The sequence below is a fragment of the Corythoichthys intestinalis genome, chromosome 8 (genome assembly GCF_030265065.1).
Source record: "Corythoichthys intestinalis isolate RoL2023-P3 chromosome 8, ASM3026506v1, whole genome shotgun sequence".
In the NCBI taxonomy this organism is placed as follows: Eukaryota; Metazoa; Chordata; class Actinopteri; order Syngnathiformes; family Syngnathidae; genus Corythoichthys; species Corythoichthys intestinalis.
The window spans coordinates 41,128,556-41,152,698 of NC_080402.1; the positions used below are offsets into that span (position 1 = coordinate 41,128,556).

The 24,143-nt window shown below is 37.4% G+C and overlaps 2 protein-coding genes across 4 annotated transcripts in view; both read right to left on the reverse strand.

The window, feature by feature from the left end:
• The window catches only part of LOC130920632 (girdin-like), a 29,523-nt gene extending 14,663 nt beyond the window's left edge, over positions 1 to 14,860 (reverse strand). Inside the window, exons 1-11 of the mRNA XM_057843982.1 lie at positions 14,491 to 14,860; positions 14,295 to 14,386; positions 9,900 to 10,005; positions 8,968 to 9,037; positions 7,321 to 7,379; positions 7,098 to 7,181; positions 6,492 to 6,632; positions 6,104 to 6,282; positions 3,490 to 3,571; positions 3,175 to 3,333; positions 2,629 to 2,775 (exon numbers count right to left, since the gene is read on the reverse strand). Of these exons, the coding sequence (XP_057699965.1) occupies positions 2,629 to 2,775; positions 3,175 to 3,333; positions 3,490 to 3,571; positions 6,104 to 6,282; positions 6,492 to 6,632; positions 7,098 to 7,181; positions 7,321 to 7,379; positions 8,968 to 9,037; positions 9,900 to 10,005; positions 14,295 to 14,386; positions 14,491 to 14,553 (1,182 nt within the window). The 5' untranslated portion in view covers positions 14,554 to 14,860. The remainder of the gene's footprint in view (positions 1 to 2,628; positions 2,776 to 3,174; positions 3,334 to 3,489; positions 3,572 to 6,103; positions 6,283 to 6,491; positions 6,633 to 7,097; positions 7,182 to 7,320; positions 7,380 to 8,967; positions 9,038 to 9,899; positions 10,006 to 14,294; positions 14,387 to 14,490) is intronic.
• Positions 14,861 to 15,240: 380 nt separating this feature from the next.
• pld5 (phospholipase D family member 5) overlaps positions 15,241 to 24,143 on the reverse strand; it is a 31,794-nt gene continuing 22,891 nt past the window's right edge. For 2 of the 3 annotated variants that reach the window (XM_057843992.1, XM_057843994.1), the window contains exons 6-10: positions 23,882 to 24,079; positions 18,777 to 18,928; positions 18,440 to 18,605; positions 18,251 to 18,341; positions 15,241 to 16,300 (exon numbers count right to left, since the gene is read on the reverse strand). In XM_057843992.1, coding sequence (XP_057699975.1) covers positions 16,062 to 16,300; positions 18,251 to 18,341; positions 18,440 to 18,605; positions 18,777 to 18,928; positions 23,882 to 24,079 — 846 coding nt within the window. In that variant the 3' untranslated portion in view covers positions 15,241 to 16,061. The remainder of the gene's footprint in view (positions 16,301 to 18,250; positions 18,342 to 18,439; positions 18,606 to 18,776; positions 18,929 to 23,881; positions 24,080 to 24,143) is intronic. The other variant, XM_057843993.1, reaches the window with a different exon arrangement.

Sequence of the window (24,143 nt, forward strand, 5' to 3'; positions counted from 1 at the left end):
GACACATCTACAAGACGTAACTATTCCGGATTAGAGCAAAAATGCTAATTTAAATCCGCTGTCCCTAGGCAGGTAACGGAACAGAAAGAACTACAAGATATAGGAAAGAAATAGAGGTTACAATAAAACACAACACAGTACAGTAGATTACTAAAAAAGTTAAAAGTTTCGTGGTTACAGGACTTGTTTACTTTAAACTACTGCTTGAAGTGAATTTTGAGGGTTTGTAATGTGTTTTTTTTCTTTTTTTCTTTTTCTTTTCTTTCTTTATTTTTTTTAAGTCTGACATGGGAGTTGGGGCGAGTCCATGTAATACCTTGTACATTAGAAAAACAATTTAAAATTTTAAAAAATGTCTGAAGGCTAAATAAATTGTATATGATGGAAAACACAGGCAAACGAGGCTGAAACAGCAGTTTCTACCCCTCTTTAAAATAAACTACTGTATTTTAAACCAGAAGAACTGTTGTATTTGATAGAACAATATGTCTATATGCTGCCATAGCAGTTTCATGGTGCATTAAGCACCCGAACTATTTTTAATTTGTCCGTTTTACCCTGGAGACCCCCGTTTACAGACACCGCACAACCGCTTTTGTTTCAAACCAGCCATAAAAAGAAGGTAAGTAATTATATTTATTATTCAAAATGTCTATCATTTTTAGCTCAGAATCAATATTTGAAGTGTAATATTTAGTTAAGAAAAAAAAAAACTTTTAAAATTATTCACTTGCATATTTTAAACTTTTAAACAAATTACGTTACAATGAAAAAATTAGTGTCTGTAAATAGGTCACGAATATCTACCTCATAACTATCGCTTGATTGTATTTTTTTTGTTACTGTCGCATTTCGTTGATATTTTAGATGATTCGATCCAAGCAAAGAAAAATTGAAAAAAAAAAAAATGTTTAAAAGGGTAAATATTTGAAAAAGAACATTTCGACCACTCCTTGATGTCTGTGATTTCTGCATTGCGACCCTTGTTACACTACTGTGTTTCACCCATAAAATCCCCAAAATGTCTGGCTGTGGCACTTGGCACTGTTGACATTCGGTGAAACATGCTACACAGAGTTTTTGGATCGAGACAAGGTAAGTATGCAATAATATCTCGTTAAAATCATGGTGCCTCTCTCATACGCTCATCTCAAGTTCAGGTTTAGGTTTTTTTTTTTTTTTTTAAATGCCCATTTATTTTTTTTTTTTAAATGCCCTCCTGTTCAAAAATTTTCTTCCCCTGGAAAATAAGGATTTTAAGCTTTCCATTGATGTATGACACATGTATATAGAACAATTTTGAAATCTGGCCAAATTCGGGGTCTCATAGCGGAATTTAAAGTCACCTAAGTGTTTTCCGCCATATATATACAGTACATATGTACAGTACAGTACATATATATATATATATAATGCTACAAACATGGGATGACATAGAACTTTAACTATTTTTTAATAGAGTCATACTATGGTATTGCATGCATTTACACCTGGAGTTGCCATCATGTCATGCAATATTCAATGTGTGATCAAATCATTGAATGCAGAAACATTCTAGCAGCTCCAAGTCTTACAAGAGCTCCTATTTGTTTAAAATTGTTCAGGTTGAATTTCACCGTATTACATATTCTTTTAATATGGCTCTTAAAAGACAGTGTGATACAGTGTATCACAAAAGTGAGTACACCCCTCACATTTCTGCAGATATTTAAGTATATCTTTTCATGGGACAACACTGACAAAATGACACTTTGACACAATGAAAAGTAGTCTGTGTGCAGCTTATATAATAAATTTATTTCCCCCTCAAAATAACTCAAAATATAGCCATTAATATCTAAACCACTGGCAACAAAAGTGAGTACACCCCTATGAAAAAAACGTACATCCCTAAATGTCCAAAATGAGTACTGCGTGTCATTTTCCCTTCAAAATGTCATGTGACTCGTGACAGGAGTGCTGTCAGCATTGCTGAAGAGATTAAAGAGGTGGGGGTCAGCCTATTAGTGCTCAGACCATACGCCGCACTCTACATCAAATTGGTGTGCATGGCTGTCGCCCCAGGAGGAACCCTCTTCTGAAGACAGTACACAAGAAAGCCCGCCCTCAGGGCTTTCTTGTATACCAGGGGTTTAGATATTAATGGCTATATTTTGAGTTATTTTGAGGGGGAAATAAATGAACTCTATTATATAAGCTGCACACAGACTACTTTTCATCGTGTCAAAGTGTCATTCTGTCGGTGTTGTCCCATGAAAAGATATACTTAAATATCTGCAGAATTGCGAGGGGTGTACTCACTTTTGTGATACACTGTATCAAGTGTCACGCCAAGGTACTTAAATTCACAGAAAATTTGTAGTTCCTGTCCTCCCAAAAATACACCTGAATGTTTGATGTCTAAAGGTTGCTTTGTGAACATCATACAAACAGTTTTAGTTGTGTTTAGTAGTAGGCAAGATTTGTGAAGACATTCATTTGTAGGAACCATAGCTAATGTGAGAGCAGAGGCTCCGTCTTGAATATTTTTTTGATTTTGATCAACTTGTTGAGGACAAGCTATTCCAATGAATACTTCTACTACTCTGTTTTGTGATGTGTAAAACATGAAATGAATGCAACTATTACTTGTTCCATGTCGTGGATCCGGGCCTTCAGCAAGAGGCTGTGCTTTTCCAGCTGGTGGATTTGATCTGAGCGTGCCCTCCAGCCTGCCAACTGATCCTCAAGCACCTCTTTGGTTTCCTGAAGTACTCTGTTATCCTCTTTGAGCTCCTGAAGTACACCCCATCCCCAGGAAAACATTGACCATAGCTTGAAATATCCAATGCTGATATGAAATCAAACAAAAATTCAAGCAGAATAACCAAAATACTTGTTTTTCCCCCTTTCCCATGAACTGTATATAAGTAATGATTTGCAAGATTATCACCATTTTATACAAAAAAATTATATTTCCAAACATTTAAAATATCTTAATCAGAAACCACCTTTGTAATATCCATTCACAGCCAATGAGATTTCATATAAATGTTAAGTAGACATGAAAGATCACAGATGCCTTGAGAAAAGGACATGTGGTTAACCTTCTGATTGCACAGAAGAATCCTTGCATGATTATGCAGGAATATGTACTGTATATATGAGAAAACAATCATTTATATCTGTGTTAACCTCCACTTTGGCCTTGTAAAACTCCATCTTGTGCATTTGCTCCCTGTAGCGTGCCACCTCGCTCTCCAGCTTGTCAGCTTTGATTGCTCGTTCTCTCAGAGCATCCAGCTCATCCCGGTAGGCACGGGCTGCACGGGCGTCTACAAGCAACTTCAAATTCTGATGATAAAGAATAAGGGATGACAGCAAATTAGATGAAGACTTATTTAGATCTGCTTTGCATTAGAGTGTGTATGTTTTTAATCCATTTAATCTCCAGAGAGGAGACGGTTGTGTGTTACTGTCAATTCAGTGTTTGTCTTGTTTTCTTCAAACCTCCTGCTGGAGCTTCTTGAGCTCTTCCTCCATGTTCTCCTGCTCGTGTCTATTGTCCAGTATTTGTTCATTCCTCTCTTCTCTGCAGGGATAAGATCAGTGCAGAAACACAAGCAGAACATCTTACATTTTCAATTCCAAAATGATCACATCTCAGTTATCTCCGAGGCAATTGTTTGCCTTTTTATTCCTGCTGACTGTACCAAGTTGTCTCATTAGGAAATGGCAAATAATCAGGATCACAAGCACACATGCTGAGATAAACTAACAGGATTTTTATCAAGTGAAAGAAAGGCAGATCTACAACCCCTAGCAAAAGTATGGAATCACCAGTCTCGGACGAGCACTCACTCAGACATTTTATTATGTAGAACAAACTCAGGTAAAAAAAAAAAGCTTGAAAAAAATAATGAATTAGTTCAAAAGTGCAACTCCTTGGCATTTAGAAACACTAAAAGAAATGAATAAAAAACATTGTGGTGGTCAGTAAATGTTACTTTTATACAGCAAGTGCAGGGTAAAAATATGGAATCACTCCATTCTGAGAAGAAAATACAGACATACCCAGTCAATTTCCTTTCATTAATTGGGCCCCTGCCTCAGATTAGATCTGCTCGTTAGTAAGCAGTTAAGAACAGTGCAGTTATCACACCTTGGAGGGCTGCTGGACGAAGTGGATTCACAAGAATCATGGTTCCAACAAGAGAGATGTCTCTTGAGACAAAGGAGAGGATTATCAAACTTCTTGACGCTACAGGTAACGCTACATGTATGGTTGCCAAAGATGTGGGATGTTCACAGTCAGCTGTATCAAAAATCTGGCCCAAGTACAAACAGCATGGCAAGGTTGTTAAGCATACTGTTAGACATCCAAACGTCATGACAAACAACTAAAGGCCATATGTCTTGAAAACAGAAGATGTGCAACAAGACAAATGAAAAAGAAATGGGAGGAAGCTGGAGTCAAGGTATGTGACAGAACTGTGCAAAATCGCCTAAAGGAAAGGGGAATTTCATACAGGAAAGCTAAAAGGAAACCATCATTGACACTTAAACAGAAAAGAACAAGACTGCGATGGGCTAAGGGGAGGCAATCATGGTCTGTGAATGACTGGATGAAGGTTATTTTCAGTGATGAGTCAAGAATTTGCATTGGACAAGGTGATGATGCTGGAACTTTTGTTTGGTGCCGTTCCAGTGAGATTTACAAAGATGACTGCCTGAAGAAAACATCAAAATTCCCTCAGTCCTTGATGATATGGGGCTGCATGTCAGGCAAAGGCACTGGGGCGATGGCTGCGGTTCAATCTTCAATAAATGCACAAGTTCACATTGAAATTTTAGACAGCTATCTCATCCCTCCAATTGAAAATATGTTTGGGGATAATGAAATCATTTTACAAGTTGACAATGCATCATGTCACTGAGCTAAAACTGTTAAAGCATTCCTTGGAGAAAGACACATCCAGTCAATGTCATGGACTGCAAATAGCCCAGATCTCAACCCTATTGAAAACCTGTGGTGGAAATTGAAAAAAATTGTCCACAGCAAGGCTCCGACCTGCAAGGATGATCTGGCAACTGCAATCAAAGAGAGCTGGCACCAAATTGATGAAGAATACTGTTTGTCACTCATCAAGTCCATGCCCCAGAGACTGCGAGCTGTCATAAAAGCCAGAGGTGGTGCAACTAAATACTAGAGATGTGCTTTGTTTGTTATTTCTTTGTTTGTTTCTCATGATTCCATTTTTTTTTTCATCAGAATGGAGTGATTCCATATTTTTTCCCTGCACTAACCCTCAATAAAAGTAACATTTACTGACCACCACAATGTTTTTTTTATTGATTTCTTTTAGTGTTTCTGAATGCCAAGGAGTTGCACCTTTGAACTAATTCATTATTTTTTCAAAATGTCTGGGTGAGCGCTCATCTGAGACTGGTGATTTCATACTTTTTGCTAGGGGTTGCATATCAATACTTTAATAGTTAAATGTGGTCATTTATGGGACTGTCTGACTAAACCTATAAGCAGGCATGACACTAGAGGGCGATTTTGGTTAACATTGCCAGTAGAGCACTTGCGATCCGGGTTAGTGTGCATGTGCATATAGGATCTGCTGGAGCAAAGAGTCAATGTGGGTCAGGGGTATAGTGCACAAGCACTGGAATTGCCAGGAAGCATTAATGTGGGGCAAGCTCCCCAGGGCATCTCTTATCCTGTAGTATCTCCCTCATTCAGTCACTATTGGAAGGTCTCCAGAGTACCAGATTACTTTAAGTACCATGCAACAGCCCATGCCCCCCAAAAGACTTTATATATTTTTTTAAAATATCCTTTATTATTATTATTATTATTATTTTTTTTTTAAATTTGCACTGGCTTCATTACTACGCATGCATAGTTTTGGATTTTGATGACATGATAAAGTACATTTTTATGCGGGTATCCACAATATATTAATTTCAAATGCAATCCAAAGATTTGGTTAATGTTATATGAATGTGTTTCATTAGTCATAAACCTTCAAGCACAGTTTTAATCCTAAATCAACTGTTAAGAGCTTTCTTGTCTTAGCAGTAAAGAAGCCTTTGTCTTTATCCACAAGATACTCACAGCTCTTGTCTAAGTCGTCTGATCTTTGCCTTCGAGTCAGCCAGTTCCACTACCAAGTGTTGCTGAGCTCCCGCCTGCTGCTGTTGCATGCTGGGAGGAAGGACGGCAGACAGTGGACTGGATGTGCTACAAAGCACACGAACCACACCTTCCTTTTCCTGAGTTAGCTCTGCTATAGTCTTAAAAACAAAGACAAGTATACCACTAATTAAAGCAAAATCAGAGCTCTGAATTTCTTCCATGCCTATCTTTACATTTTTAAATTTGATTTCTGTTAGCTCAATATTTCCTTTTTATAACCATGTAAAATTCACAGCCCAATAACAGTTGTATATTTTGATTTTCAAGTTCAATATTTGCTAAAATACTAACCAGTGTCATGCCTTACCTCCAGATGTGTTTCCCTTTGGTCCAGCAAGTTCTGAAGATTGACGGCCATCGTCTTTGCTACAACCTCCAGTTCATCAGCGGGGATGCCACTGCACTCCAACCAATGTACGTCCAGTAGATTGTTTTGACTCTGGGTCAGCTGAGGCACAGTTCAGAATTAAAAATTCTAAAAAAAAGAGTACAGTACTCTGAAAGAGCAGACTTCCACCTAAGAAGCCAAATTCAAAGCATTGCCAAATTTGGTAGACTAAGATGTTGATAAACCAAACATTTACACACATTCCACTCATTCACTTCCCGTACCCTGAAAATTAAAATAGGTTAATCCATTATCAAGTTATCACAAAATTCCTCTTTTGACCTTTGTGACCTTTGACCTCATTACGCCCAAAATTATTCACCTTTTCTGTTTCGTATTACAGACATATCCTGGATAATTATTCCATTCTTCTTCTTCTTGAGTTATCTTGAACAAACATACAACCAGATATACAAACCGAATACATAAAGCACGCCTTCCGTATGTTTCACCTACTGGTGGAGGTAAAAAGATGTTTAAGTGATACAATAAGCGACTCATGGTTAGGAAAATAAATCCAATTACCTCTTGAATATGCACAGCTATGGCTGCTTTTGTGTTGAAGTCAAGCTTCTGAATTACTTCAATGTATTCGTCTTTCTTCTCACACTGAAAAGAAACATTAACAGTTCATATTGCCTTCTCCAACTAATAGCATGTGATAAGAGATTTTTTGCTAATAATATTCTCACAGAACATATAGTATGAGGACATCCACATATTAAATACCAGAATGTATAATGTTTACCTGGACTGCACATCCGAGAAGCAACAATAACAGTTTCTTCATTTCCACCAGACTTTGCTCTGTTGGGAGTAAAAACTGATTTAATACTAATACTAATACAAAACCGTTGAATTGCAAATATAGGAGAAGGATTGTAATTTGTATTACATGCTGTCTGATGAAAATGGGCTGCATAGCACTTAGTGATTGTTGAGCAATAACAGTGAGAAAAGCCAATGTTTCAAACCCTCTAATCAGGAAAACAATGGTTGTTGAGCCCATGTCCCCTACACTGTTAGACATTTCGGGCATTTCTACAGCTATAAACACATTATACAGTAAAATACTTTTAAGGGATTACGCAGTAATTAAATCTAGTTTACACTGAATCATTTTTTGTAGACATCACACACTGTAAACAGTGAACAGTGAAATACACTACCAGTATATCAATTTCAAATTTCACTTAAAAAAGGATTTCTATAAACATTTTCATAGAAGGACAGGTTTGATGGTTCTGACTGAAACAGGTGAAAGAGAGAAAAGACCTCCAAACACACAGCTGACTACACCTAACTTGGATTTAAGTTATATATAACGCGTTTTTCAGGGTAAATGCGGACCGCCACACCGTGAAAATCGAAAGTCCTCGAATTAGAGGCAGAGCCTATTTACATTAAAATAAATAAATAAATGAATGAATAAATACATTTGTGTTCAATTTATTTATTCAGATTTAACAGCATTGGAAAGAGATACATATAAGACATGTTTTTTCCCCTTTTTCCCCCAAAGTATAATAATAATTATTAAAAAAAAACAAACTTGAATGTATGTTTATATAAATGGTTTTTAAGCACTGGGAATGTAATAACAATGATATAAATGAGATATAAACAATGAAAACAATGATTTGTACATGCATACATGCATGTATCTTAACATTTCAAAATAAAATAACATATTAGACTTCAGCAGCTCCTTGACTGACAATGATGATGATGAAGAAGAAACACCTGTGTACTTCGATGAAGATGATAAAGATAACACAATGCACAGGTGTCAAGGGAGCCTGATTGAGTATCTAAAAAATCCACAAATGATTGAAACCGCAAATTTCGAAGCGCGAATTTGCGAGGGATTTCTGTAGAGCTATTTCAGGGCATTTTTTTTGCCTGTTTAGTGCTTTTGCACAGTTACAAAAAATATATATTGTATTTCAAATTCACTGTAGCAGCTACACTGTAACATGTAATTACTCAAATATACAAATACAGTACAGTAACAGCTAATTAAGTATTTATTTCTTTCTCCTGACTCAATTACATATTCTATCATTGTGTGAGTGTAATACTTCTGCATTCAACAGTACTACTCGGGAGGTTGTGGATTTTGCATTGCTTGCGCACACAATCTAAACTTTCACCTCTGCCCCATACATCTCCCTCAGGCTGTGTCTGAAAGGTAACCAGTATCACAAAATATTTCACACTCTTCATCTTAATTTACTCCTACATTTTCAAAACATGCATGTCAAACGTAATGGAGACTCAAAAACGTCCATAGTTCTAAATGTTCTGAAAGTTAGACTCGATGCGTGTTGCAATTAGCTAGCGACCAGTGCACGGCGTATTGATAAGCACTCTTGAAAACGGATGCCTAACTTACCAGTATGAGGAGTCTTAGAAAGCAGCTGCACATTTGGAAGAGGAATCAGAATTAACTGTCTCAGATTTTCCTGTCAAATAAAACAAAAAACAAATAGATGAAAGGAAAAATAAAGAAAATTAATATATCACATATTGTAGCTAAACATAAATGCAAATGCTCCAACAATATAATGGTTCATAGAATTTGTCAGTATTTAGGGGAACATAATTAATTAATACAATCTTGTCTGAGGGTACATTAACAGTTACATTAACATTGCATAAACCCTAACCCAACATACTCATATTTTCCATATATGAAAATACTGAAAATAAAACACATGGTTGTCTATATATGTATGTTACCTCTCCTAATGTACACAAATAAGAAATGACAAAAATAATTCTAATAAAATTGGTAATTAGGCGTGCTGTTAAAGAATATTGCTGCAGAAAATAGTCATTTCTGCCATCTCTCTTAATTCAAGAATTTAAATGCTCCGTCCTCCTTGAAAATCACAGAGTTGTAATCTTGACAGAATTTAATGCAAGAGAAGCTTATCTTGAACTGCAGTTAATTAATTTGACAGAGGAGGAAAATCCTAGCCTCAGTAGTGGTGTGTGCTACAGCATCTCGTGCTTGAAATGTGCTCTACTAAAGCTCTGTCGGGGCTCTGACTGCAGCTTTACTGCTGCGCTCCAACTGCTCCTGTGCTGATTACACAGATGTTGACATGGGTGATATTTAGGGCAAGATTCTTAAGACAGAACTCGATTTGTGGAGAGTAGAGTTCAGCCAACTATCAGGTTTGCCCATGTGACACCCTGTGCATGTGTGCGAAACGTAGGTGGAATTTTGAAATACTGTACAATATATAATCAGATGTTGTGAGAAGAGTTTAGCAGCATGCTGTTTGAATGGATGCGGAAAACACTTAGGGAGACTCTCACCAGGTAGTATGTCTTGATTTGCTGAACAAGAAAGGTCAAGTTCTGGACCCTCTGACTTGGATCTGTGCTCAGTTTGATCGCAGCTTGAGTTGCGGATGGAGGATGTCTGAGTGGAGTAAACAAAACAGAAATACTCTTTAATCATCTGTCTGTCAAACTGTCTCTCTCTCCTTATGTTAGGATGCTTTCTAAATGATTTCTTATCGATTTTGTTAAAGGTGGGTAGTCGCGCATTACATTTACACCGTTACCTGAGTAACTTTTTGAAAAAAAAAAAAGTATTTCTAAGCCATACTTTTTACTTGAGAGCTTTGTGGAGAAGAAACGCTAGTCTTACTCTGCTACTTTTGGCTACACTAGTCGTTACATTTTTCCTGTTTATTCGACATATTAGATTTTACTTCTTAAAAATTTTTTGGCCCAACGATGCCAACAGTAGCTCTACCAGTTTCAACAATGAGACGTTACAACAAAACCCTCATGACACTAATATACCAGTCAGACTCAAGCTTGCTGTTCTATGATGACGCTGGCCTATTCAATCACGTGGCGTCTTTAAAGGTCCGAAAAAAATCAAATATTTGACATAGAGCGCAGCCGTCAACATGACTCGAAAACGCAGATTTTCACCTCTCTCCCAGTTTTTAATTGGCACCGATTGACCACGAAAAAAATGGAGATATGTTCATTTTAATTTAATAATAGGAACTATGAAGCAACTAGTCACTATTCAAACTAGGAACTATTTTCTCCACTAGAGGGCACTCATGCTCTTTGAACAAATGATGCTTCAATAGCGTACCGCACAAATGCTATTTTTAGACCGTGACGTCGCATCGTAAAGCAGAAGTGGGACATTATAGACGCGCCCTCGCATACAAACCATTATATTTCTGGAAGTTTTCTCCGGTAATCTTTCAAAACGAACATGCCGATCAAACACTGCTACTATGGAACATGTAGAAACGACTCTAGACATTACGGCATATGAAGGATGTTTTTTTCATACGTTTCCCCAAACCAAAAACACGGAGGAAAAAATGTGAAGAATGGAACTACTTGCACGCACTCATGCTCTTTGAACGAATGATGCTTCAATAGCGTACTGCACCAATGCTATTTTTAGACCGTGACATTGCATCGTAAAGTGGAAGTGGGACATTGTAGACGCGCCCTCGCATACAAACCATTATATTTCTGGAAGTTTTCTCCGGTAATCTTTCAAAAACGAACATGCCGATCAAACACTGCTACCATGGAACATGTAGAAACGACTCTAGACATTACGGCATATGAAGGATGTTTTCTTCATACGTTTCCCAAAACCAAAAACACGGAGGAAAAAATGTGAAGAATGGAACTACTTGCGCCCATGTTAAACAGCAGTAAGGTGAAGCCATTCACATTTCATATGTAGTAAACATTTTGTTGGGGGGCATGGTCCTTCAGAGGATGAGGAGGTAAGCCATTTTGATATTTTTAACTTATTTTTTAGCGTCGCATTTTGCTGTGCTGCTTCTGTCTGACAATGGATGACCTGAAAAAAATATTAAAATGGTATCTGACTGCCACTGTTACCTTTTCTGTTGTAAAAAAAAAAACAACTTTAGTAAGGAGGAAGTGTATATAAATTATAGGATTAAGATTTGTCATTAATGAAAAAAATTAAAAGTGTTCTTTGGCTGTCAACGAGTAGCATTTGCGATCGCCACACAAATCCAGCAATGTAAATTGCCCCCAAGAACGGTCAGAGAGCTAAGACAACCAGAGGATATAATATATAAGAAAGACAGAGCATATGGTGGTAAAGGCTAGATTGTTGAAACGGGAGAATGTCATTGTCAGTGGCGTAAGAAAAAGGTGTCGATAAAAAAGCTAAGGCTAAGCTTAGGTCGGCTCGTTTCTTTTTGCTGTCTTTGTCAGCCCTCGACACTCAAGCCATATCTTTAACTGAACATTTATGTTCTTCCACATCTTTACCAGTGAATTTGGCACCAGGGACATAATTTTCGGACCGAATTGGTAGGTTTAGCTCTGTAAACATCTCCTTCGTACACTATTTCCATTCATTTCCTATTGGTGACAAACAGGAGCATGTCCCCCCCTTAGCAACAGTAGCTAACATCATGAATATTAATTAGCGGAAGTGACGTGTTGCTTGCGGTACGCTATCCCATAATTTTTTTTTCTCTCGCCGGAATTTAATGACTTTTTTGTGTGTATATATTTGGTTTAATGTTGATATGTAATGGGTTTTTGTAGATTATAGTAATAACAGTCATATATATAACTTTGTGCTGAGAAAAAAAATACGATTATTTAAAAAAAAAAAAACGAAAAAAAACAAACAAACAAACATCGTAAGCAGTTACTCACAATGTTACTCATTACTTGGGTATTCTTTTAACCAAATACTTTTTTACTTGTACTTGAGTACATTTTTTGGATGACTACTTTTGCTTTTACTTGAGAAATATTATTTTGAAGTAACACTACTCTTACTTTAGTAAAATCTTTAATTCTTTCTACTCTACCCGCCTCTAGATGTTGTACTGATGAGATAATCATTGTAAAATAAATGGATTAAAAAAAAAAAAAAATCTCTCATGCATGTTCTCTTCCCCAATCTTGCCGGTTAGCTTGAATTTTATCACGATCTGTTAAAGAATTACTATACTGGACTGTCTCAGAAAATTAGAATACACAATATTCTAATTTTTTGAGACAGTCCTGTGTATATATACAGGACTGTCTCAGGAAATTAGAATACACAATATTCTAATTTCCTGAGACAATACACAATATTCTAATTTCCTGAGACAGTCAGGAAATTAGAATATTGTGTATTCTAATTTCCTGAGACAGTCCTGTATATATACACAGGACTGTCTCAAAAAATTAGAATATTGTGTATTCTAATTTTCTGAGACAGTCCAGTATATAGTACAAAAATACAGTAATTACAGTATATTGTACATTTTTTATTGAAAGTTGATGCATTCCCAATGAAATACGAAAAAAAAAAAAAAAAATTCTTTACAAAAAATTCCATAAAAGCTGAGATCGCATCAAAGAAAAGTCTTTTTGTATTACACTAAGCAAATTTCAATGCGATCATAAACTCATGGTAAATCAGATTTACTTTCCTGCTCCTGCGCTGACAATTTGTTACCTTCGTCCTGAGGTTTTCCAAACTCTATTTATAGCCCATTGTCACTTTTAAGTGGTCTGTAGCAAATATTCAAATTTCCATCAGTGTTGTTTTTCCGTATTATTAATATCTATTTCCTATACTTAGTGAGAAGTCAATATGAATAGCATGAACTGTGAATCTCAATTGTTGGTTCCTCTTCTCTCCCAGTGTCAAATTCAGCCTAGTAGCCTCTAGATTGCTATTATTTTGGTTCTAAATATGGCAACCTTTAGAATACATAAATACAAATTTCTCTTTTCCAGTTAAGCAAGCTAATGGTGGAGAATTACAGGTAGCCAGCCCTTGCATCCTTGCATATTTCTACAGGCATCCCTCAGATGAAAACGTTTGACACTACTAGTTCAACCAGATGCAAAGTGCAGCAATGACACCCGCCATGGTAAAGATGAGATGCTGGGTGGCTGGATGGATACTAAATAAATTTACACTTTAAAAATGCTGTTAGCTGCTTAGCTAGGCCCATACTCTGTTCAGTTTTCCTATTTAAACCATTTTTTTATTGTTCCATTTCTGTGTCACCACCTCGCTCCTCCCTTCCATCTGTGTCCAAATGCCACTAAACACCAGCAACATGGCTTTAATCCGAGAGGGTCTCCCAATCCAAGAGATTATCCCGCCTCCACCCCCCATTTTTCCAGTGAAGCACTGTATCTCAGGCAGAGATGGTTATTATGACCCTGTCTGATGAAATGAATAAATGAACACTATACTTTAATAATGAAAAAATTGAAGCTTGTCGTAACTCTATAGTGATGCTTGCTTTACCACCAATGAAAAGAGTATTCAATACGTCAGTTGCGATAACTGTATAACTGTCAATTTTGTAAGGGTGGGGGTAATTCCCTTAGAACATACGGTGCTCAAATCATAATCCTTTAACTAGCATGTTGACAAAATTTAGAATGTCTCATCTGTCTCAGCAGGATTTTATCAAAGCAACAGCAGTAATACAGTAAGGTAACCTAATTTGTTGATTGACTGAAGTACAACTGTTGTACAACTGTTATACTAGCAGCGAGCTTTCCCCTACTACTGCCTTCTAATGCTGTATGAAATGACTGCAGATGTCATACAAAAGATTCATGGCCCTTAAGCAGGCTATCATACTGAACAAATGTTCATACAGCATTTCATGGTAACATTCATTTCAAAAGTAGACACAACAGCAAAACATTACTTACATTTGGCTCATAACTTTATTCAAAAAGACTCCATCCAGCAATTCACTTATGTCCATGTGCTGGCCTTCGTCATGAGAAACAAAAGTTTTCACCTGCAGATATCCATGTGATCAGTTAAGTAAAAATAAATAAATAAATAAATAAATAAAATTTAAAAATGATCAGTCAGATCACAATAAATCAGGAAATCACATACCCAGGTGACAAGTGGGCTGATCATGAAGCGATCCAGAAAGGGCAGAGAAACATCACTTTCCATCTTCACCCAAAGTTCTGTCGTAAATCTATCTACTGCAAATCTCAATTTACCAAAGCAGCCAGTCTTATCATAAGTGAGTTATCCAGATTTTTTCCCCCTTAAATTTAAATATAGTAGACAAACCCTACCTACGAGTTACATTCTTCCGGTCCAGTCAGTCCTAAACTTCTGTGTGATTTCATACCTCAACTGTTATCCGCAGCAAATGAATCAGGTGAGGTACCAACAACGCTTCAAGCATCCTCCAGTGATCCAAATGTTGCAAATGCTTGTGGAGCCAGCTGCTCCACCCCCCACCTCCTCACTGCTCACTCACAGAGGATTGTGATGATGATTCGCGAAGGTCTGCACGTTGAGGGCAGTAGTATGACTGAAAACATGATAAGACCGGGCCACGTGCAGTGGTCCAATACTGCCACACAGTGTTAAAACCTGGGAGTGATGATTTTAAAAGAGCACTGGACTCAAAAACTCATGTGTTCAATTTTTTGAGCAGTAAATATAGTATTTAGGAAAGGGCATTATCTAAACACTGATGAAAAAAATGTTGAGAACACTGAAGTGTTTAGGTGTTCTCTTTATTTTTGGGAGCAGTATATATACAGTATCTATCTTTGATAAAAAAAATAAAATAAATGTGATTAAAAAAAAATTATAACAAGTTCAAAATGAACTACAACTCACCTGGCTCGCTCCCTAAACGTCAGCCCAGAGACATGAGAAGCCCAACAAAAGAGCGCGCATGCCCTCTACCGGATAATTAAAAACCGAAGGGCAACAATAAGTCTACAATTAGTTAATCGAATAAAGCAGTTTAAAGACAGAAATAAGAAATCAGGTCCAAATTTAATTGTGATACATCCACGAATAATGGAGGCACAGCAATTTGAATTCCGCAATTAATTAATCTAATTACTCTGCTTTGAGACCCCCCCTCAAAAAAGAAATTGATGCATATACTGTATATCCCTAGAGTATACTGTACCAACCAAATTTCATTCTGACCATCCACGAATAAAGGAGAAGTAGCAATTTAGTTTGTGTCCTCACCAAGAAGAAAATGAATAACAACAGGAAGAAAAACAACTAAATTTTACAGCAGTGGCATAAAATTGATGGTACTTGACAGGATAGTATGTTAGTATAGCTGCTTCACATTCAAAGTTCTGGATTCAAGTTGGGATTTTTCTTTCTGGTCAGATTTCCTACCCCATGCCAAAACATGCATTGGGTTATGTAAAGACGCTTGTGAATGATTGTTTATGATATACAGTATAGCTACACTTTTAGTACCATACACAATGACTATAGGCTGCTTACTTGTTTGAATAAATGTCCTGGATTGTACAAAATTACCATCATAAACTGTAGTAATTAATGGCCAACCAGAATATAATAAAATAGTGTGTTGTTACATAAATATACATAAAAATTAAAGCATTGTAAAAGACATTGAAATCAGTGCATAGTGTTTCCAGTTAAATGTAAGTTACAGAAAGAGTAGACTTTTAGACTACAAGACCATTCTTCCACTCGTTCTCTTCCTTAGTATTCACTTGGTGCAGGTGTCTGTATTTATTGTCTTGATCTTTATTTCCTAGCAGGCTCTTAGAATAAGGCGAAGTCCAGTCTCTGTCAAAGGCAGTTTTTATTTGTTCCAAGACCTTCCCTCCTCCGTTTTTCATCTGGACCACTAGCCCGACTCCACCATTATCGGAAAATTCATTCCCCACCCAGTTGTGGTTCCCTGAGGAGTTAAGCAGAAAATCACGTCCTGACATATAACATTTTTGTGTTGTGCCTGTGTAGAAATCGAATTGTATGTTCACTATAAAGTCAAAGAACATAGCAGCATCTTCTATAAGGAAATGAGTTGTTTGGCCATTAAAGGGAATCGATACATTACACTGAAAAATATATACAGTGCGATGAAAAAGTATCTGAACCCTTTGGAATTTCTTACATTTTTGCATGTAATCACCATCAAATGTTATTTGATCTTTGTCAAAATCACCCAGATGAAAGAACAGTGTCTGGTATAACTAAAACTACCCAAACATTTATAGGTTTTCATATTTTAATGAGGATAGCATACAAACAATGACAGAAGGGAGAAAATTAAATAAGTGAACCCTCTGCCTAAGGAGATTTAAAGAGCAATCCAAACCAATTTTTACCAAACAATTTAAATCAGGTGTGTGCCCAATCACCGTTGCGTGTTTTAAAGCTGCCCTGCCCACTATAAAACACACACCTGGTAAAAATTGTCTCGATGAGAAGCATTGTCTGATGTGCATCATGGCCCGATCAAAAGAGCTGTCTTAAGACCTGCGATCAAGGATGGTTGATTTGTAAAAAGCTGGAAAAGGATACAAAACCATTTCTAAAAGCCTGGATGTTCATCAATCGACAGTCTGAGAAGTTGTCTACAAATGGAAAGAGTTTGGCACCGTTGCTTCTCTCCCAAGGAGTGGCCGTCCACCAAAAATGTTGACAAGAAATCAGCGCAGAATACTCAGAGAGGTAAAAAAGAACCCTAGAGTGTCTGCTAAAGACTTACAGAAATCACATGCATAGTCCAATATTTCTGTGCTTGAATCAACCATATGTAAAACTATGGCAAAGAATGGTGTTCATGGGAGGACTGCATGGAGGAAGCCACTGCTGTCTATAAAAAAACAAACAAACATTGTTGCTCGTTTAATGTTTGCAAAAAGGCACTTGGACACTCCACAGAAGTTTTGGCAAAATATTTTGTGGACTCATGAAACCAAAGTTGAATTATTTTGGCAGTAACACACAATGTCATGTGTGGAGGAAAAAATGGAACAGCTCACCAACATCAACACCTCATCCCCACTGTGAAGCATGGAGGAGGGAGCATCCTGATTTGGGGCTATTTTACTGCCTTAGGGCCTGGACAACTTGCATTCATTAATGGAACAATGAATTCAAAGGTTTATCAGGATATTTTTCAGGAAAACCTGGGGCCAGCTGTCAGGCAGTTGAAGCTAAAAAGAGGATGGACGCTGCAACAAGACAATGATCCAAAACACAGAAGTAAATCAACTTCAGAATGGTTTCAGAAGAACAAAATACATGTTCTGGGGTGGCCAAGTAAAAGTCCAGACTTCAACCCCTTTGAGATTCTGTGGCATGACCTAGACAGTGATTCATGCCAGACATCCCAGGAATCTGAGTGAAGTACAGCAGCTTTGTCGAGAAGAATGGGCCAAGATTAGTCCTGATCGATGTGCCAGACTGATCTGCAGCTACAGGAAGCATCTAGTTGAAGTTATTGCTGCCAAGGGGGTGGGGGGATGGTCACAGAATATTAAATGTGATGGTTCACTTGCTTATTTTTCTCTCTTCTGTCATTGTTTCCATACTATCCTCATTAAAATATGAAAACCTATAAATGTTTGGGTGGGTTTAGTTGAAGCAGACACAGTTTTTTTCATCTGTGTGATTTTGACAAAGATCAGATCACATTTGATGGTGATTTAATGCAAAAATGTCAGAAACTCCAAAAGGTTCAGATACTATTTGATACCACTGGATTGGGTCTAAAATGAGATAAAAGACTACATTTAGGCTTCTCTTTTGTTTCTGAGGGTGACTGCTTCCTTTAACTATCAATAAAAAATTTTATGCGAAGTGTAATGGTGTAAATATTCAAGCAATTTATATCACCTACCAATGTAAAATGCATTGTCCGTCAGCATGTACTTGTTGTGATTTAGCCCATGTTGAGCGTCGTCTTTTTTCTCCTTCTGACTGAAAAACTTCTGAAAAATAATTACATTGACAAAAAAAAAAATAAAAAGAATATTAATCAGCAACATCCTATCAATGTTCAGTCTGAGAGAGGAGTTGCTCTACATACCACCTCTAAGGAACAATTGTATAGCTGCACGCACAGTGACTTAAGGGAGGTGACGAAGTTGAAGGTGAGTGGGTGAGTGTTCTTCCAGAAGCTTATGAGCAGGCGAACTTTGATCCCTCTCAGAACTACAGCCTCTCTGATCATTTCATCAAGCGGTGACCAGTACCTAATGAGCAAGACATTCCAAATTAAGGAATTCCTTTATTCCGTGGACTAGGCAGTTGCATCTATTACACAAAAACCAATTACAAAGTGGGAAACAATGGTCTACTATAGGCACAGGTATGAAATATAGAATGTCACATAAAGCAGATGTTTTCATAGCAAAACTCATTACCTTGTGACTGAGATTCCTCTAAGCCCCCTGGTCACCAGAGGGAGGTAGTCCGTCACAGAAATGAAGATGAATGCATTTGCACTCTGCATGACGTGATAGATAGCATCTACATCTCTAGTGCGCTCTTTAGCACAGAAGAGATCAGGAGAGGTCTGCAGAGAAGATACTATACATCACTAAGGTGACGATATACACTCTGTACACTTATGCAGATCACAAGTCAAGCAATACAATTAATGACATGTGGTCAAATAACTTCTGATGCAACAAAAATTTTAACTCTGAACTAAATGGTAATGGTGTTATACTTATAGATGCTATTTGTCTTCTTTTTATATATATCCAGACTGTAAGTGAGGTCACACGAGCAGGTTACAGCAAACAAGGGCATATAACATGATTAATGATGTCATATGGCCCCCTCCTCTGACTGTGTCCTGTTGCAAGTTGACAGATAATCTTTCATAAAATGTTATGCAGACCATAGCCAGGATACAGAATTATTTCATGAGGTAACCAAATATAATAAGCAAATTTCTGTTTTGGACGGACCATGCCCAAATCCAAACCTTGCCATCACCTTTGCTTTATGCACGCTAAAACTAGCAGGCACTTTAACAGCTTTTTACTCTCTGGCCATTACCTTTGTATACAATGGACCTGTTATTCCATATGTGCCAAGATATTTGCACATCTCTGTTCTAACTGTACAAGCATACCCACTGTTCTACCCTCAGTTCTGCAAGCATACATTAAACAAGGGCTGTATCCACACTAATGTCACTTTTTAATGCTTTGATCAGTATTTCATATTTTTGTCACTTTAAATTGGTAATAACTTTCCATCACTTGCACAGCTGGCGCAGCAACTCTACACCACCTCTGTCCTGACAGTATATGGCTAAAAGCTCTCTGCACTTATGTGTCAAGTCCTATATGTATTACAGTATATTAATTATTTGATCCCTCCGATGCATGAATTATGAAATCCTTTGTCAAGATTTTTCTTTTCTGATTTTTCTGATGTGTGTTTATTCCTCTTAGGACATGAAAATAATGTTCAATTTCTTCTTATTTCTTTCTTTCTTTCTTTTTTTTTTTTTTTTTTTTAAAATACGGTAAGACTTTTTTTCATGAAGTGTCCATGTGTGTCCAACCCAGTAAACTCCATGCACCTGCACATTCAACATAAAACAATGAAAATTTACTATAAAAAATGAAATGCGTGTTCTACTGTGAATATAGAAACCCTTGATTCCTTTTATGCTTTGATGAATATTTCAACACTATAGGTACAATTTATAGTGGCAGCCTGAATAAAAAAACAATGAAACTTCTAGTTGTGACTCCTACACCTAAGCACCAATGTCTCTGTTATTGTCTGGAAGCCACTGATCATCACTGTTGACACCACAGTAATCATTACTGAAGCTAGATGGAATTTCCTGGGCTATTCTGTAAACTGTCTTATTCTTTGCTGCTTTTGAAGTCTACAAAATAAGATAAAATGCATATGGCGGAAAACACAGACAAGGCTGAAAGAGCAGTTTCTGCTCTTGCACTTCTCTTTAAAATAAACTGCTGTATTTTAAGCCAAAAGAACTGTTGTGTTTGATAGAACAATATGTCTATATGCTGCCATAGCAGATTCATGGCGCATTAAGTCCCCAAACTATTTTTAATTTGTCTGTTTTACCCTGGAAACCCCCGTTTACAGACGTCGCGCAACCGCTTTTGTTTCAACCTAGCTAGAAAAAGAAGGTAATTAATCATATTTAGTATTCGAAATGTCTGTCATTTTTAGCTTAGAATCATCAATTGATGTCTAATATTTAGCTAAAAAAAAAAAAAAAAAACGACTTCAAAAAATTATTCACCCACATATTTTAAACTTCTAAACTAAAATCCCCCCAAAATCCAGCTGTGGCCATTCACAGGTGTGTCTTGACACTCGGTGATACATCCTACATGGAGTTTTTGGATCGAAAAGACGTACAGTAAGTATGTGATAATATCTCGTTAAAATCATGGTATCTTTAATTATGCTCTCGCGTGTTCTCACCTCCAGTTAGGGTTTTGCTGTTAGAAATTATTATTATTATTATTACTTTTAAATGCCGTCCTGTTCAAAAATTTTCTTCCCCCAGAAAATTGAAATTTTCAAATGATGTATCACATGCATATAGGACAATTTTAAAAATTGGCCAAATGCCACGTCACCTGAGTGTTTTTCGCCATATAGTAATGCAAACTACAGCTAAGATAAAATGCAAATAGTAATGCTAACTACAGCTAATTTGCACAAAAAAATGTATATTTCAAATTAACTGCTTATAAATATAACAAATACATGCTAACTTATAACCAAAAGAGTCACACTTGTGCAGATACTAACAGGTTTTCTTCCAGAATGTTCCTGTATTTGGCTGCATCCATCTTCCCGTCAATTTTAACCATCTTCCCTGTCCCTGCTGAAGAAAAGCAGGCCCAAACCATGATGCTGCCACCACCATGTTTGACAGTGGGGATGGTGTGTTCAGGGTGATGAGCTGTGTTGCTTTTACGCCAAACATATCGTTTTGCATTGTGGCCAAAAAGTTCAATTTTGGTTTCATCTGACCAGAGCACCTTCTTCAACATGTTTGGTGTGTCTCCCAGGTGGCTTGTGGCAAACTTTAAACGAGACTTTTTATGGATATCTTTGAGAAATGGCTTTCTTCTTGCCACTCTTCCATAAAGGCCAGATTTGTGCAGTGTACGACTGATTGTTGTCCAATGGACAGACTCTCCCACCTCAGCTGTAGATCTCTGCAGTTCATCCAGAGTGATCATGGGCCTCTTGGCTGCGTCTCTGATCAGTTTTCTCCTTGTTTAAGAAGAAAGTTTGGAAGGTCGGCCGGGTCTTGGTAGATTTGCAGTGGTCTGATGCTCCTTCCATTTCTATATGATGGCTTGCACAGTGCTCCTTGAGATGTTCAAAGCTTGGGGGAAATCTTTTTGTATCCAAATCCGGCTTTAAACTTCTCCACAACAGTATCTCGGACCTGCCTGGTGTGTTCCTTGGTTTTCATAATGCTCTCTGCACTTTAAACAGAACCCTGAGACTATCACAGAGCAGGTGCATTTATACGGAGACTTGATTACACACAGGTGGATTCTATTTATCATCAGCGGTCATTTAGGACAACATTGGATCATTCAGAGATCCTCACTGAACTTCTGGAGTAAGTTTGCTGCACTGAAAGTAAAGGGGCCGAATAATATTGCACGCCCCACTTTTCAGTTTTTTATTTGTTAAAAAAGTTTAAATGATCCAATAAATGTTGTTCCACTTCACGATTGTGTCCCACTTGTTGTTGATTCTTGACAAAAAAATTAAATTTCATATCTTTATGTTTGAAGCCTGAAATGTGGCGAAAGGTTGCAAGATTCAAGGGGGCCGAATACTTTTGCAAGGCACTGTATATATATATATATATATATATATATATATATATATATATATATATATATATATATATATATATATATATATATATATGGATTCAGAGGATATGTACTTGCAGTTACATCAACTGACCACTGAATTGACCTCAAAAGAGTATGGCAGAAGAGAGCACTCGCAGTTAAACCATACAAACCAATGCATTTAAGAGAAAGGAACGTTTCGGTAGCTGTACACTGTAGTGACCACTATGCATCACAGGGTTAATAATTAATAATTAAGTATGGTAGATCCCTAAATAGCTGTTGTCCTATATTTTGTAATAGGAACCCCAATAGTGGGGGACTGCGTACCGGATCCGGCCTCAGCTCACCAGATCCGCATAGCAATCACATCCGCTTAACGTCAGTGCGCGAGATATGGCCTGAATCAGCACTATGACAGTCCAAATGATAGGTTACGCACTGTTCCGGGGCGGACCTCGCGAACCAGACGTGCTCAAACTGCCGCTAAACGTCATTGCGCTAGATGCGGCCTGGATCAGCACTTTGACAGTTTAGCGTTAATGGTCGCCTTGATTGCACAGATGGGTGAGCCTGGGATGCCGCTGATGATCATCGTCAGCAGCTTACTTAAACTGGTCCTTGGCCTCACATCATCACCAGATCAACAACTCACCTACAGGTATGTGACTTTTAGCTTACAAAGAATCTTGTAATCCTGATACTGAGCTCATTTTGTGTTTTGTCCCCCTAGATCCTGTATTGCTTGCCTGGCAAAATGCCTGCCTGCCTGTTCACCTGTTCTATCACCAAACTTCCCACCGGATTCTTCAGACACTATCTAACACTCCCTCTTATCATCAATGAATTAGGTCCCCCGTTGCCCCAGAACCTTAACAAATACAATATGTTGTTTACAGTCTGAAACTGAATAATCTTTAATGTTGAGTTGCTTGTTCCAATTAAAGTATTTTGTTAAAAAACAATGTTATATTGTTATGTTGTTGTACATTATTTTGAAATATAAACACATGACAGTATGATACATAGAACAAAATGGACTCCAAATTTAATACTGAAAAAGTTTTGATACAAATCTGACCCAGATTGGGTAACATGTGTGCCACACCCGGGCCATACATTAATGTCGTGTCTGCTACTATGGACTAGTTCTGGCCCAAAACTGGTTGCTGATCCGGCAAGCTAATTCCTGACTGAGTTTGGGCCATTGTTAAAAAAGGCACTGGGGCGGATTCGTTTTACGAAGTTAGGCCGAAATTTGCAGTACATCTGGCCCATGTCCGCTCCAGTTATATTTTGCTATCTGGGAGGTGTTCTGTACATCTTGGCATAATTTAAAGGTAAGATGCAATTATTTTGTTACAGTTTCTCATCATTATTTTATAAACTCATGAAAAATACATCAATTTCCCTTTTATTTTTTGCGCAGCATCATCTGTCTATTCTATGTCAGTCGACCCAATCCCAACTGACTTTTGGCAAGACTGGACAGGTTAAGAACCATGTTCTGGGGATGTAGAAAGAGGGAAAAATATACTCGAAAAGTATCGCATTTGAAAAATGGTATAACATTAATCTTGATCTACGGTATGTGTTGAAGATAAGAGTATTAAATACTAAATCAGAAAGATACTCACAGAGACATATGCAACTGCAGGGGTATTGTTGAGCTCTAACTCCAGGGCCTGATGATTCCCATAGAGCGCTGTAACTCTCTTAGACCAGATTGAGGGGATGTAGTCTCTATCATGGAGTTGCCAATAAAAAGAAAATATTCTGTGAAGGTCCAGAGCCAGACAACTGCAGTTGTACACCATCAGGCCCAGCTCCTTTCTCTGTGGGGTGTCACGAAGAACACAAATCAACCGGTGATACAGCAGCCCACAGACAATAGCTGCG